We start from the raw sequence: 17404 nt of genomic DNA on the forward strand, positions 1-17404 counted from the left end.
TGACGAAGATGATACTGACAGCAAGAAGCAGACAACTGCTGAAGATGACTGGACAGCAAAAAGCTGAACGAAGGCAGCCGTGACCTGTTCACCCTCCACTTCCCGTCGTCTCAGAATTTAAACATGGTCACCTTCGAGTAGAGGAGCAGGCCCCGCTCGCCCACAGTGGGCAATGCCACCCCCAGATGACATGAGCTCTTCATCAACCCACCAAAAACCACACCATGAATTTGCAACAGGGGAGGAAAAAACCCAAAACTTCCAAGGCCCTGCTTTTTTTCCTTAAAAATACTTTAAAAGAAATTTTATTTTTTACTTACATTTTATATTTTTGTACATATTGTTAGGGGTCAGCCATTTCTAATGATAATGGGTGACCAGACCAGCCTTCAGAGCATTCTCTGTCCTACTTCTGACCTTACTTGTGGTGGTACCATGTTCATTATAATCTCAAGGGAAAAAAAAAAAAACCTTGTAAAAAAAAAAAAAAAAAAACAACAACAGAAAAACCCAACCTTATTCCAGTAACTTCTTTTGTGTATGTACCTGGCTCTACTATAAGTAGTTGCTTTGTATAAGATGGTTAAAAAGACCAAAGATAAGAGGTTTCTTCTTTTTCTTCCTTGTTTTGTCTATGAAGTTGCTGTTTGTTTATCTTTCAGCCTCTTTGATGTATGTGTAAAACAATGTCCAACAATAAACCATAATTTTATTTTTCTGAGTTGTTCTTAAAAAAAGAAAAAAGAAATGGATGAAAAGACAAATAAAAAATTTGAAGAAATCAATAAATCTCTTAAAGAAACTCAATAAAACCAAGAAAAAGCAAACAGGTAAAGGAAACAGATCAAAATTTGAAAACTGAAATAGAGGCAATAAAGAAAACAAAAACGGAATTCAGGAAATCTGGGTAAAATAACAGGAACTACAATGTATGCATAACCAACAGAATACAAGAGATGGAAGAAAGAATTTCAGACATTGAAGATACTATAAAGGAAACAGATTCATCAGTCAAAGAAAACGTTAAATCCAACAAATTTTTAACACAAAATATTCAGGAAATCCGGGACACCATGAAAAGACCAAACCTAAGAATAATAGGGGTAGAAGGGGGTCAGAAGAACCCAGCTGAAAGGCACAGAAAATATATTCAATAAAATCATAGAAGAAAACTTTCCCAACCTAAAGAAGAATATAGCTATGAAGGTACAAGAAGCTTATAGAACACCAAATAGATTGAACAAAAAAAAAATCCCCTTGCTATGTAACAATCAAAACACAAAATATAAAGAAAGACTACTAAGAGCTGTGAAGAAAAAAGGCCAAGTAACATATAAAGGCAGACCTATCAGAATTATACCTGACTTCTCAATGAAAACCAAGAAAGCCAGAAGGTCCTGGACAGACTTGCTGTAGACACTAAGAGACCATGGATACAAGCCCAGACTACTATACCTAGCAAAGCTTTCAATCACCATCGGTGGAGAATACAAGATATTCCATGACAAAATGGGATTCAAATAATACCTATCCACAAATCCAGCATTGCAGAAAGTACTAGAAGGAAAACTCCAACCCAAGAAAGCTAACTGCACCCCCCACAAATAACTGCAGGCAATAGAAAACTTTGCACCAGCAAACTCCCAAGAAGGAAAAACACACAAACACTACCACCAAAAAAATAACAGGAATTAACAACCACTGGTCATTAATATCTCTTAATATCAATGGATTCAATTCACCTATAAAAAAAACCACAGGCTAACAGAACAGATGTGAAAGCAGGATCCATCCTTCTGCTGTATACAAGAAACCACCTCAACCTCAAAAACAGACATCTTCTCAGAGTAAAGGGTTGGTTAAAGATTTTCCAATCCCAAAATGGACCCAAGAAACAAGCAGGTATAGCTATTCTAATATCTAACAAAACAAACCTCAAACTAAAATCAATCAGAAGAAATGGACACTTCTTCTGACTCATCACAGGAAAAAATCATCAAGATGAAGTCTCAATTATGAACATTTATGCCCTAAATACAAGAGCATCCACATATGTAAAAGGAACATTATTAAACCCCACACACTAATAGTAGGAGACTTCAACACCCCACTCTCACCAATGGACAGGTCAACCAGACAGAAACTTAACAGAGAAATAAGAGAACTAAGAGATGTTATGATTCAAATGGACTTTTCAGACATCTACAAAACATACCATCCATACACAAAAGAATATACCTTCTTCTCAGCACCTCATGGAATCTTATCTAAAATTGACCACATTCTTGGTAACAAAGCAAACGTCAACAGATTTTTAAAAAATGGAATAACACCCTGTATCTTATTGGATCACCATGTTTAAACTTAGAATTCAACAACAAGATTAATCGCAGAAAGCCTACAAACTCAGGGGAATTGAATCACTCCTGAGTCAAGGAAGAAATAAAGAAAGATATTGAAGACTTCCTAGAATTAAATGGAAATGAAAGCCCAACGTACCCAATCCTATGGGACACTATGAAAGCAGTGCTAAGAGGAAAGTTCATAGCACTAAGTGCCCACATAAAGAAAATGGAGAAAGCTCACATCAGTGACTTAACAGCACACCTGAAAGCTCTAGAAGAAAAAGAAGCAAACTCACCCGGAAGAAAAGAGGACAGGAAATAATCAAATTCAGGGCCGAAATCAATAAAATAGAAACAAAAAAACAATACAAAGAATCAATAAAACAAAGAGTTGGTTCTTTGAGAAATATCAACAAGACAGACAAACTAATCAAAAGGCAGCGAGAAAACATCCAAATTAACAAAATCAGAAATTAAAAGGGGGATATAACAACAGACACTGAGGAAATCCAGAGACTCGTTAGATCATACTACAAAAACTTGTACTCCACAATATTGGTAAATGTAAAAGAAATTGATAATTTTCTTGATAGGTACCACAAGCCAAAATTAAATCAAGACCAGGTAAACAATTTAAATAGACCTATAACCTACAAAAAAATAGAAGCTGTCATCAAAAGCCTCCAAACCAAAAAAAGGCCAGTGCCGGATAGTTTTAGCACAGAATTCTACCAGAACTTCAAAGAAGAGCTAATATCTATACTCCTCAAATTGTTCTACCTAATAGAAATAGAAGGAACATTGCCAAACTCTTTCTGTGAGGCTACAGTTACCCTGATACCAAAATCACATAAAGACTCAACCAAGAAAGAGAATTACAGACCAATCTCCCTCACGAACATTGATGCAAAAATACTCAATAAAATATTGACAAATCGAATCTAAGAACACATAAAAAAACATTTATCATGAGCAAGTCAGCTTCATCCTAGACATGCAGGGATGGTTCAACATATGAAAATCTATTGATTGCCAGGCAGTGGTGGCGCATGCCTTTAATCTCAGCACTTGGGAGGCAGAGGCAGGCAGATCTCTGTGAGTTCAAGACCAGCCTGGTCTACAAGAGCTAGTTCCAGGACAGGCTCCAAAGCCACAGAGAAACCCTGTCTTGAAAAACCAAAAAAGAAAAGAAAAAAAAAGAAAGAAAGGAAGGAAGGAAGAAAGAAAGAAAATCTATTGATGTAATTCACTACATAAATAAACTGAAAGAAAAAACCATATGATCATCTCATTAGATGCTGAAAAGGCATTCAACAAAAATCTGACATTCCTTCATGATAAAGATCTTGGAAAGATCAGGGATACAAGGTTCATATCTAAACATAATAAAAGCAATATACAGCAAGTCGACAGTCAACATCAAATTAAATGGAGAGAAACTAAAAGTGATTACACTAAAATCATGAACAAGACAAGACTGCCCACTCTCTCCATATCTATTCAACATAGTTCTTGAAGTTCTAGCAACAGCAGTAAGACAACAAAAGAAGATCAACGGGATACAAATTGGGTAGGAAGAAGTCAAACTTTCACTATTCTCAGATGATATGACACTATACATAAGTAACCCCAAAAATTCTAACAGGAAACTCCTACAGCTGATAAACACCTTCAATAATATGGCAGGATACAAGAGCAACTAAAAAAAATCAGTAGCCCTCCTATATACAGATGATAAAGAAGCTGAGAAAGAAATCAGAGAACCATCACCATTCACAATAGCCACAAATAACATAAAATATTTTGGGGTAACACTAACCAAACAAATGAAAGACCTGTACGAAAAGAACTTCAGTATTTTTTTTAAAAAAAAAAAAAAGAAAGAAAGAAAGTGAAGAAGCTATCAGAAAATAGAAGGATCTCCCATGCTCTTAGATCAACATAATTATGGCAATCCTACCAAGAGCAATCTACAGATTCAATGCAATGCCCATCAAAATCCCAACAATTCTTCACAGATCTCAAAAGAACAACAAAAAAACCAGGATAGCCAAAACAATCCTGTACAATAAAGGAACTTCTGGAGTCATCATCATCCCTGACATCAAGCTGTTTTATAGACCTACAGTAATGAAAACAGCTTGGTATTTGCATAAAAACAGATAGGATGACCAGTGGAATCAAATCGAAGACCCGGATACTAATCCACACACCTATGAACACCTGATATTTAAGAAAGAAGTTAAAATTATACAATGAAAAAAAGATAGCATCTTCAACAAATGGTGCTGGTTACAGATTCAATACAATGCCCATCAAAATCCTAGCAAAATTCTTCAAAGACCTCGAAAGAATGGTACTCAACTTCATATGGAAAAGCAAAAAACCCAGGATAGACAAAACAATCCTGTAGAATAAAAGAACTTCTGGAGGCATCACAATTCCTGACTTCAAATTCTTCTCCAGAGCTACAGTACTGAAAACAGCCGGGTACTGGCCTAAGAATAGACAGGAGGACCAACGGAATCGAATAGAAGACCCGGATATCAATCTACACATCTTCGAACACCTGATCTTTGATAAAGAAGCAAAAAAATGTCAAATGCAAAAAAGAAAGTATATTTAACAAGTAGTGCTGGCATAGCTGGATATCAACATGTAGAAGAGTGAAAATAGACCCATATCTATCACCATGCACAAAACTCAAGTCCAAATGGATCAAAGACCTCAACATAAATCTGGCCACACTGAACCTTATAGAAGAGAAAGTGGGAAGTACACTTGAATGCATTGGCACAGGGAACCACTTCCTAAATATAACCCCAGCAGCACAGACACTGAGAGAAACAATTACTAAATGGGACCTCCTGAAACTGAAAAGCTTCTGTAAATCAAAGGACACGGTCAACAAGACAAAACGATAGCCTACAGAATGGGAAAAGATCTTCACTAACCCCACATCAGACAGAGGGCTGATCTCTAAAATATATAATGAACTCAAGAAATTGGGCACCAAAAGAACACATAATCCAATAAAAAAAAAAAATGAAGTACAGACCTAAACAGAGAACTCTTAACAGAGGAATCTAAAATGGCTGAAAGACACTTAAGGAAATGTTCAACATCCTTAGTCATCAGAGAAATGCAAATCAAAACAACTCTGAGATTCCACATTACATCTGAAAGAATGGCCAAGATCAAAAACACTAATGACAATTTATGCTGGAGAGGCTGTAGGGAAAAGGGAACACTTCTGCATTGCTGGTGGGAATGCAAGCTGGTACCGCCCCATTGGATGTCAGTATGGCCATTTCTTAGAAAATTAGGAAACAACCTTACTCAAGTCCCAGTAATACCACTTTTGGGTATATATCCAAAGGATGCTCAATCGTGCCACAAGGACGTGTGCTCAACTATGTTCATATCAGCCTTGTTTGTCATAGCCAAAACCTGGAAACAACCTAAATGCCTGAAGAATGGATAAGAAAAATGTAGTACATTTACACAATGGAGTACTACACAGCAGAAAAAAAAATGACAGCTTGATTTTTGCAGGAAAATGGATGGAGCTAGAAAACATTATTTTGAGTGAGGTAACCCAGACACAGAAAGACAATTATCACATGTACTCACTCATAGGTGGTTTTTAAACATAAAGCAAAGAAGGCCAGCCTACAAACCACAATCCCAGAGAACTCAGACAACAATGCAGACACTAAGAGAGACTTACATAGATCTAATCTACATGGGAAGTAGAAAGTAGAAAAAGACAAGATCTCCTGAGTAAATTAGGAGCCTCTATTGTCATACAGCCAAAAAGAAGAGCTGGATCCTAATTCAGTACACATGGGGGCAGGGTTAATCTAAGCACTGTGCTCCCCTGCTTCCCTGGTGTATCAGACACTCGAAAGCTCCCGGCAGAGTGGTGTCCAGTACATTACCCTTCCTCACTCCTTACCATTCACTGCTTACAGAAGGAACAGTGTACGTTATTTCTTTAAAGAAATCTTATTTGTTATTATCTCTCTTAATCACATGAAATCTCTGCCTATCATTGTGTACTTTTTCACCTATTTTACAAATAATCAACTGTAAACACAGCAATCTGCTAGAGTCATATGGAAGTTATTGCCAAAAACTAATGAAAACTTTGGTACTTTTACTTTAAAATCAACTTTTATCCCCTCACATGACACAGCTTCCATAATAAAGAACAGACCGTTCATTTTTTATCTGGAAAACTACCAAACACATAATTCAGTAAGGGGCCTTATGACCCTACCACCTTGTCAAGGAGAAGAAAGTCTATAAAAAATGAGGTTTGCAGGAGCAGAGGGTTTTGGTCTGTCAACTTTCTCTTGGATTACATCCATTAGCAAAGATAAAATAATGTAAAAAACCGATGTAACAAATCCTACATCTTTGAAAATACAAGTTAAACACACTGATACTTCAAACTTATGTTCAACACACCAAGGGCAACTGTTAACTCCAGTGGGGTTGCAGAGATGTGTGTTATGTCAATCTGACCTTTCAAATAAAAATGTGAAAAGTGTTTGGGCTGCTTTGAAAAGAACCCAAGCCAAGAGTATACATTAGCAACACAAGTTCGTAGCACTGCAGAATTTGAGGACCATCGAGGGACCTACAGACCCGAGCATAGCCCTTTCATCTGGTCCGTGAGAAAGACAGAGCTCAGAAAAGTGAAGTAGCCTACAAGACTACAGACAGAAGTTTAACAACCAGAGGATAAAGATGCTGCCGACAATCTATTTCTCTTGTAATATTTAAAAGTAATTTTTAAAGGTTTCTTTTATTTTTATCTGCACGTGTGTGTGTGTCTCTGTGGTCATATGCCAAATATGTGTGGGAATTCAATGTGGCGAGAAGAAGGTGTCGACAGTTGTAAGATGCTAAGAAGGTGCTAGGAACTGAACTTGAGATCTCTGGAAGAACAGAGCACTCCCAACTGTCGAGCTATCTCTCCAGCCCCTCCACTTGTAAATCTTGCTTCTGATATTCATAATTACTTTCAGTACTTTCCAGAATTATTCATTGGAATAGAGAGTAACAGAAAAACTCACAATCCTCAAATCTTGTCTGCCAATACAGGTCATATGATCATGGCAATCTCTATTTCTCGAAGCTTTAGGGCTTTTTGTCTATAAACTGTGTTGTGGGTCACAGTGGAGGTGATGCAAACAAAGAGCCTGACAAATGGTCTATGAGCAAGCATAAGGTCTCTGTGTCCTCAGCAGAGACTGGAATACACACATGCTGAGAAGACACTTCCCAAGCAAACAGGCACTGAACCCAAGATTTTACAGCTGTTAAACACAAGTTATACTAGCCAGTTCACAAGATTTTAGAGCAGAGTGTTAATTCCATTTTATATAGTATCAAGAACATATGGCCATACGGCAGGAAAAAGTATAGTCAAGGAAGCTGTCAGTTCCCCCAGGGTTATGGCTGTTCTCACAGCTGAGCGTGGTGGTATACAATCTGTACTCACAGCACTCTCAAGGCAGAGGCAGGATGGTCTCAAACACCTGGCCACCTAGCAAGACATCACTGTGACTCTTTGTAGCCAAGGAAACCTGGGCGGCACTAGATTACCTCTTGGAGACTAAACTTTCCTAATTGGAAAAATTACTTTAAAAGGATCATATAACAAATGAAGCAATTTCTACAAAGAAATACAGGATGACAGGTGACACAAAAGGAACCCTAGTCATCCTATTTCCCTTTTGCTGTTTGGACGATGTCACCGCTTTAATCATTTAAATATCCCTTCCTTCCTGAATCTTGCTTGCTTCTCTAGAGCCCCCAAATTTCTCTTTCTTAAAAATAATTTTTAAAAAAATTATGTGTGTGAGGGCATGTCTACATGAGTTCATGTGCACCACACATGTGCAAGTGCTCAGAGTCTGAGTGGTGTGGATGGGAATGGCTCTCATTCAGTGCATAACACTCGGTCCCTAGTTGCTGGGACCATGGAAGGATTTAGAGGTATGGCCTTGTTAGAGGAAGTGTGGGGTTGGCTTTGAAGTTTCAAAAAAGAATCTTGTCACTCCCACTGTACACTCTGTCTTCTGTTTGTGAGGTCTCAGCTGCTGTTCCAGCGCCATGCCTGCTTGTCTGCCACCATGCTCCTGCCACAATGGTGATAGAGTCTATCTCTCTGGAACTACCAGCCCCAAATAAACTCTCCCATGCATAGGCTGCCCTGATCAAGGCGTTTTATCACACCAATAGTAACTAAGACAATGCCAAAGGGCATATGAAATCTCTTAGAACTGGAGATACGGTTGTAAGCTGCCAGGAACTGAAGCCTGACCCTCTGCAAGAGCAGCGAGTGCTCTTACTCACGGAGCCATCTCAGCAGCCCTCTTCCATCTCTTTGCATGCTGACTCTTCATAGATCTTACCAGACACTATGGAGTTCATTATATCTGCTCAACTAGCAGGTGAGCTCCGAAGGAACAAGGAGCTTTGTGGTTTGGCTTACTGCTATACCCCAATAACTAGGAAAGGGCCTGGCACAACTGGTCAGTGTGAGGCACTGTGTAGGAATGGGGGGGGGTCTTCTGCTGTGTAATCATGGCTCATGGCTCACCTAGACTGCCGTAATTTTACTGTTCTTTGTATGTCCACTTTGTCCCCAATATTCCACATTAATCAGCAATGAGAGAGAGACTTGCAAAGTTCCTGTCAGATCAATCCTTTGCTTGCACCCATCAATGGCTTCTCAGTACCATTAGGAGAAATCCCAGTTCCTCCCATGGCCTGTGAAGTCTCCACCGTCAGTACTAACCCAATCCTTGTTCTCACTACCCTCTCCTTGTGCTTCAGACACACCAGCTTTTCTTTTACTCAAACATGCCACCATCTTGTCTGTTCTTTCAAGGAAGGATTTTGTTGTGTAGACCAGGCTGGCCCTGAACTTGTGATCCTCCTGACCCCACTTCCCAAGTATTATCTTTTCTTTTTAAAGCTTTCATTTATTGCTGTGGAAGCAGGAAGTGAGTCTGCTGCGTATTGAGAGTTGCTGTCACAGCCCACATGTGGAGGCCAGAGAAAAACTATGTAGAGTCGGTTCTTTCTGCCTGTATGAGGGCTTCAGGGATGGAACTCACTGCCAAGCTTCTATGGCAAGGGTTTTATCCACTAAGCCATCTCATCAGCCTTGTCTTCTCTTTTCAAATTCAAGAAGGAAGATCTATTCTTATTCACTTTAAAATCCATGAAGAAGCAAAACAAACAAACAAAAAAAACCCACTACTCTGGACTTATGCCTTTAATTCTTCAATTACCAAAGAGTAATGTAAAAATAATCCAACAAGGAACGCGGGGTTAGAGTTGACAAGTGTCAAGTTGCTTTCTGAGCTGAGGCCTTTGTGCTTCCTCTGGGCTGAAGACTCCCCCTCATCATCTGCTCTCAGCAGAAATGATAACTCCTTAAATGACCCTCCCATGCTAAAACTGTCCTTCCCACTATCACACCTGTCAATCACTCCCTCCTGGATACTAGTAGCTTTCCTTTCCCCCTAGAATTTATTTCATTTAATCTTAATGACTTGGTGTGCTAACTTGTCCTAACTTCCCAGCCAGAAAGTGTAGGGATAAGGTGTTCGCAAGCTTACTGCTATAGCGCACACAGATATGCGATAAGCAAATCTGCATCAGCAAACTGACCTCACAGCTTAGCCAGGATGAAGGATGTGGATAATAGGTCATGTCATTGGCCCAAATGTCTCAAGGTACTAGTTTCCATCCAAAGACAACTACTCCGAGTCACTGAAAAACATGGATTTCAGCCAAACTTACTTGGGGATAGGTACCCGAATTAGTGTCCCTTCCACTTCTGGGTTCAGATTCATTCCACTTTCTCTTATAGCCTTGATAGCTGCAGCTGTACACTGAAAACCAGATCAAAAGGTAAACAGAATTAGTAAATAATTATTACCAGATGCAAGCCCTCTGTCGATAACTGGCAACCCATCTTGGCAGAACATGGAAACATTTAGTTCTGTTACCAGTAAGATCAGGAAGTTACACTGGTGTAGAGTGCTTTGATCAAGCTGAATAGCAAGCCATGTCCACTCCTGGTACCAGTGTATTGCGGAAGGAAAAAAAGAAAGAAGAAAAAAAGAAAAAGAAAACAGCTCTGCTTCTTTGAAAAGATTTCAATGGTTTGAGGCAACACAGATCAAAACCACAATAAATCCTCAAGGGAGGAGGGCTGGTCTGTGCAAAGATTGGTGTAAAGACAGATGAAAGATTTCATACGTTAAAAATTCCAGTTGACATTTTACACTCAAAATATACCAGTGCCGGTTTGGAATGAGTAAATAAATTTAACTCATTCACATCTACACTCATACCAAACTCACGTTTTTGGAATGAGCAGTAAACCTCCACTGCTGTGCACCACAGAAAAAGCAGAGTGACAGAAAAAAAGCATGGGTCTTGGAATCAGAAAAACTTCACTTTAAATCCAGCTTTGGGACCACATACCCTGAGCAATAAATTTGACCATTCATAATCTGAGATGATATGGTACCTACGTATCACAAAAGCAATGAGATGATGCAAGCAACATACCTAACTCAGTGCCTGGCACAGAGTTAATATCCAATCAAGAACAGTTATTATATGAACAAACCATATCCGTGTATTAAAAGTGTATAAAGTCCTCCTAACATCCTTTAGGAACTTCTCTTGCAGAATCACTTACTGATACACAGACTGCCTAACGTCCAACCTCATACTTGAACAATATGCTCACTGCACCTTCTATCAATCCTAAAAACAACAGGAAGTGGGTGGAAGACAATGAACTCACAAGAACAAGGCTCCTGACATGTTCCAGAGCTGATTCATGCCACTTGAACTCAAAGGCCAGTCATGTCCTTGAGCTCCTCCAGCTTTACGTTTGAAAGGCATGGAAGGTGGTACACACCTATGTTACTTTTCCAAGCATTTCACTGTTCCTGTTTTAGAGGAGGTGTCTAAAAACTTACCCACTCCATCATTAAATCATCTTAATTCTACATCTGTATGACATCATGACAACAAACCAGATCATCCATACACATATGTGTAGAACCTAAGAGTGGGCAAAATATAAGTATCTACAGTAAATTTTTTTTAAATGTTGCCTCAAATCATAGGCCTTTGGTGTTGGAAAGGGATCTCTGCTATAACCAAGCACCACCTGTTTATTATGAACAAGGAGCCTACAGGGTAAAGTCACATCCTTTAGAATAGACAGCATCCCTTGACAGCCCAAGAAAGATTCAATAAAAGAGACAACCTATCAAACTTCAGTTACTTTCAGGGGTAGGGAGAGGTTGAGCTGCATTTGGTCTAATGTTGTTACTTTGTCTTTATTCTTTATACAGATCCTCAAGCTCAATGTATTCAGTAATTATTACATAAGGAAACAACTATGAACAATATATATAAAAGTGGAACTGCAGAGACAGCTCAGCAGTTAAGAGTGCTTGCTGCTTTTACTGGGTACCCAAGTTTGGTTCGCAGCAGCTTACAACCATCTGTAACTCCAATTCCAGGAGACCCAATACCATCTCCTAGCCCCTGTGAATAATGCATGCACACAGTGCACTTATAAGCACTCATATACGTAAAAATAAACAACTTAACTGGGCAAAAATAAAGAAAATATCTCCTTGCAGAGAACAGTCACCTTTATAAAATCATTTGTAGAGTTAAGAGTAAAGGAAGAGTCCCCACTTTGAAGAGGAAGCTCTAGCTCCCACCTCCTAACCTTCTATAGCTTCTCACCACATAACCCAGAAAACACTGCTATCACACCCTTATGTCTTAGGTAGGGTTTTCATTGTTGTGAAGAGACACCATGACCACAGTAACTCTTTAAAGGAAAACAATTATTTGGGGCTGGCTTACAGTTTCAGAGGTTAGCTCATTATCGTCATGGCGAGAAGCATGAGAGCATGCAGACAGACGTGAGAAGGAGCTGAGAGTTCTACATCCTGATCCACAGGCAGCAGAAGGAGACTAGCTTGAGCATATGAGACCTTAAAGCCTGCCTCCATAGTGACACACTTCCTCCAACAAGGCCACACCTAATAGTTCCACTCCCTATACATCAAGCATCCAAACACATGAGTCTATGGGGGCCATTCCCATTCAAACCACCATACTCTACTACCACCAAGATCCTTTTCAGTCCAAGCAACCTTCCCCTGTAGATGAACGAGTACTCACTCAGACATCAAGCTGGGCAGTGTCTCACTATTTCCACCTGCACAGTGGAAGCTGCAGTGCCAGTGAAGCACAAAAGCTTGCTGAATGAATACTCTTCGTAATTCCATTTAAGTCAACTGGAAAATGCATCTCCTGACTTTACTTCAAAACCTTACTTTACATCTTAGTTTTTTTATGTCTTCATATTTAGAGAAAAATGTTAACTAAGATTTCTCATAAAGAAACTTACTGAAAGTTTATCTAGGTATGTATATTTTGGTTTGCCACGGTAGGACTCAGGCCTTAGGAAACTATAGTCATTTCCCTAACAGTATGTTTAAACTATTCATAGGTCAAACAAAAAAGGCATATATGCATATACAATTTCCATTCCTTATCTTTAGCTTTTAATTCTGTCACTGGAGGGGAATACTCCCTGGTATCACAAGGCAGACTGGTTGCTTTGTTCTCCATACTAACCAACTGGCAGTGGATACTGGCATACTGTATATTGAGAAAGATCACTGACCCAATCTGGGGACTGGCAGAGAAGAGTTTCACTATCAATTAATTAGCAATGTCTGTCCTTGCCAACCCACAATAATGGACAAAAGATAGCAAAATGTCTGTATACAGGTAAACAAGGTATTGAGAATTCAGAGTCAACTCTGTTAGCTCTTTAGTGCCATATCAATTACTGGCCTTCCATTTCTTTATACCTCAGTGAATCCCTAGAATACAAGGAACTGAAAACAGACCTCTCGTATCTCTAACCACCAATAGTTTCCAGCCCTCCACATAAAACCTACTCACTTGGAGGATGCAAAAGACATCAGCGAGTTAATGCAGGATGGTAAAAAGAGTACAAGCCTATGTGTCGAGCAGAACTATGTGCCTAACAGTGTGAAGCTAGGGAGGCATTTCCCTTTTCTGAGCCTGTTGCCTCATCTACAAATAATGGAGCCTACGGTGTTACCATTGTCACTGTTATTTGCTTTTGCTCAGATGACGCTGCTTTCATTCACTTCTCTTCTTTCCCATCATTAACTGTAGCTTCAGGCATGTTTACGGAAGAGGACAGCTGTGTGCATAATTTATCAAGCGGAATATACACTAAACAAATGAAACACAGGTTTACATGTAAATGTGCACTGTGTCACAACAGCATGACACAGAAATGTCCAGGCTTGGAAAGAAAGTCAACTGCACATGAAACAGAAAGAAATTCTATAGACACAAGGAGGATTAGCTGAGCATTTTGAAGCCATGAACCTCAGTACTCTGTGGGCAGATTCTAAAGCCGGGGGAAGGAAGTATTTAGTTAGAGCTGTTGGTTTATGCACCCACCAGATGAGATAAAGAAACTCACACTTCCTCACTGTGCCTATGCCTGCGCCCTCTACTGAGATGCCGGGTAAGCTTTTTCCAGAACCCAGGGGATGGCACACTAGAGAAATAGCAAAGATACTTTAGTTGAACTTCCTAAGAAAAAATTAAGCAGTTAATACCTCCTTCTGCCTCATAAGAGATGCTCTGGTGGCCAATCAGGTGCTACTTCTGTGAATAACATTTGCCATTTAATAACAGAAGTGGTTGGCTCTGAAAAGCAATCTGCCTGATGAGGTCTTCAAGCTGTGTAATTAGGAGGCTAGTCCCTAAATTGGCCTACAGTGCCTATGGGATTAGATGAACAGGGCAGAGACGCCTCAGGGGTTCAGAGGGGGACAACAGGGAACAAGTTGACAGTTCCTTTTCATCTGTTTCTATGCTCCTCAGTAACGCCATGAATGAGTGCTTCCTTTCCACATACCTAATAACACATATCCACCAATGTAAAGACAACGTATGGAGCAATTCCATGTTATATATGACTCTTCTACTGCAAGCTTACAATCTAGTGAAAAAGTGACATCTACACTGAAATTCAAAACATGAGTGGCAAACAGCCAGCAGAAAATGTTCCAAGTCATAAGAACAGTACCTACAAACACCCTGAGGGTGTAATAGTCATGATGTATTTTAAGGCCAGTCTGAGTACAACGGAGTACCAGAAAGACAATGCAACAGAACTGCAGACTGGATGCAGGCTGAGGCCAGATCACCAAAGCCTTTTTGTCTACAGTAAACATTTTGAATTTTCACTTCTTAAAGATCATTTGAATTGTGAGAATGATACAATCCAACATATACCTTGAAACGTTAAAGTTCACTGTGGCTGCAGGATGGAGAACGGAGAAGGGCAGTGGTTCAACAAATCCAAAAGTGTGCCTGCTGCATCAGTCGCAGGGCCCTTCTGACTGAAAATGATTTGTTCTGCTCCTACTGTTAACTGGTCTGTCAAATCCAATGCACAGCCTGACATGAACACAACTACTGACACGGAGACCAGAACAGGACGGTCAGGAGACGGTGGCAGGAGAGGAAGTAACTTGCCAAAGGAAAAGGCAGAGAAAGGACTGCATTTCACGTTTTCTAGGTTTCTCAACTACAGTTAAAACCATAGAGTCCCAAGGTTAAACGCAACTCATCTTCCAGTCTCTAATGCCAGGCATTGCTTATATTATTCTGTCTAGTCTGAAAGAAGGTGAAGTCCTGGAGGGTCTTCTCCAAATTCTAATACAGAGCTAACAAAATGGCAGCTCTCAGGCCATATCTGGCCCATTAAAATGCTTTATTTCAGCTCAAGGTTTTTTGTTTGTTTTGTGTAGCCTAAGTTATCCTTGAACTCCTGATTATCCTGCCTCCACCTCCCCAGACCTAAGATAACAAACATGTGCCAGCCCTCCTGGATGCCCATATTTTAAAAAGAGAAAAGTAAACCAGTCCAAAACATTTAGAGAACAAAAAGACTTTGTATAAAATTTGGGGTTACTGATGTCTCCTGGAAATAAAAACTGGAGCATCAATTAATACTAATTCCGAGGCCTACATTCCTGCCTGGACAGAGGTGCCCCACAGATAGGCCACATGGTTCCCAGACATGCCGATTTGAATGAGAATCCCTCTCTATGGCTCACATATTTGAATGTGTGGTCTCTAGTTGTTGGAACTGTTTGGGAGGGATTAGGAGGTGTGGTCTTCTAGAAGGTGAGTCACTGGGGGGTCAGTTTTGAGGTTTCAAAAGTTCTTACCTATGCTTTAGCTCCATGCCTATCTGCTGCCATGTTCCCCCTCCATCATGGTCATAGACTAACTCTCTAGAACTGTGAGCCTCAAGTTAAATGCTTTTTTTTATTATAAACTGCCCTGATAATAGTGTTTTGTCATGGCAATAGAAAAGTAACTAAGATAACAGGTTACCAAAGCCTTACATTGCCCCAAAGAGCCAATCACAACCTCTCCATTATTGCTTTTCAAATTACTTACTTGGTCGCTATAACATTTACATTTAACAGGTAAAAACTTAAGAGATGGGGCTGGAGAAATAGTGGCTGAGAGCACTGGTTGCTCTTCCATGGCACCCAGGTTCAATTCCCAGTACCTACATGCAGTTCACAACTATATACAGTGATACAAATATATCATTGTTTTCCTGGATCTGATCTTTTCCACACCTGAATTCTATAAAATCCTGGACAATTTTTTTTCAGAAGTTCCAGGAGATCTGACACCATCATACAGACATACAGGCAGGCAGAACACCAATGTACATGAAATAAAGATAATCATTTTTTAAAACTTTAGAGATAAGAGACTTATCTTGTCCTATATTTTCTTAAATAAATTCCTTCCCAAACTAAGGGAACATTTCCTTCTGACCTGATCAAACCTCCACTATTCAAAAGACTGAAGACAGATACCTTTCAATAAGGCACCTTACCTCTGGAAAACTGGCCATGTTCACCAGAATCAACTGTGGTGACTTCATGGAGATCTGGCCAATGTGATTTAAGGCAAGCTTCCCATCAGCAGTTACCACAGTAATATGATCAAGGGATCCTAAGGAAAAAGCAAGAAGGTTTTAGAATTCTAAAAGACTTTAGAAGCCCATATCTCTTTATCTAATTTATCTAAGTTAGATATCTTTATCTAAAATTCAGCAAACACACAGGAATCCCTTCCCAACGTGACGAGGCTGTTCACAGGAGCATTTTCAGGCAGTGGATAGAGTATGCAATGAACCACGTTGGAATTCCTTACTAGAACCAAGGTAAGTAACCATTCTGGTTTGCCTGGACTTAAAGCCTTTCCTGTGACATAGGACAGATCATCACTGAACGAAGCTAGGACAGGAACTCAAGCAGGGCAGGAACTTGGAAGCAAGAGCTGATGCAGAGGTCATGGAGGGGTGCTGATTACTGGCTTAGAGAACCCAGGACCACCAGCACAGGAAAAGTACTGCCCACAATGGCTGAGCCCTCCCCCATCAATTACTAATTAAGAAAATGCCCACAGGTTTGCCTACATCCTCATCTTAGAGAGGCATTTTCTCACATGAGGTTCCCGCCTCTCAGATGATTTTAGTTGTGTGGAGTTGATATAGTAAACTATCTAGCACAAAGCTGAAACTGAAAAGTACTGATCCTCCTGTCAGTAACTCTGCCACTTACCAGCTACAAGACCACTAAGGAATAAATCACTTACCCTCTCTCTCGGTTTCCAACTCAGCATAAAAATAGCTGCTGCTTACAGAATTAGTGACGACTCCAGCAGTCACTGGAGAAACGGCCAACTACATGACATACCAACTTACCACTGGAAAGTTAACTCCTCCTGCCCCTCGGTATTATTAATAATAATGCTATTATTATTACCACCACTTTAGAGATGAGAAAATCAAACTTGAGGAAGATAAATGGACCAAGATCAGAGTTATCAAGTGAAAAACG

The 17404-nt window shown here is 39.8% G+C and overlaps 1 protein-coding gene across 3 annotated transcripts in view; it reads right to left on the reverse strand.

Moving 5' to 3' along the window:
- The window catches only part of Mrrf (mitochondrial ribosome recycling factor), a 65733-nt gene that overhangs the window by 25279 nt on the left and 23050 nt on the right, over positions 1 to 17404 (reverse strand). For all 3 annotated transcript variants that reach the window (XM_005345968.2, XM_026777800.1, XM_026777805.1), the window contains exons 4-5: positions 16396 to 16514; positions 10173 to 10264 (exon numbers count right to left, since the gene is read on the reverse strand). In XM_005345968.2, coding sequence (XP_005346025.1) covers positions 10173 to 10264; positions 16396 to 16514 — 211 coding nt within the window. The remainder of the gene's footprint in view (positions 1 to 10172; positions 10265 to 16395; positions 16515 to 17404) is intronic.

This window comes from Microtus ochrogaster, chromosome 4, assembly GCF_000317375.1.
Source record: "Microtus ochrogaster isolate Prairie Vole_2 chromosome 4, MicOch1.0, whole genome shotgun sequence".
NCBI lineage: Eukaryota > Metazoa > Chordata > Mammalia > Rodentia > Cricetidae > Microtus > Microtus ochrogaster.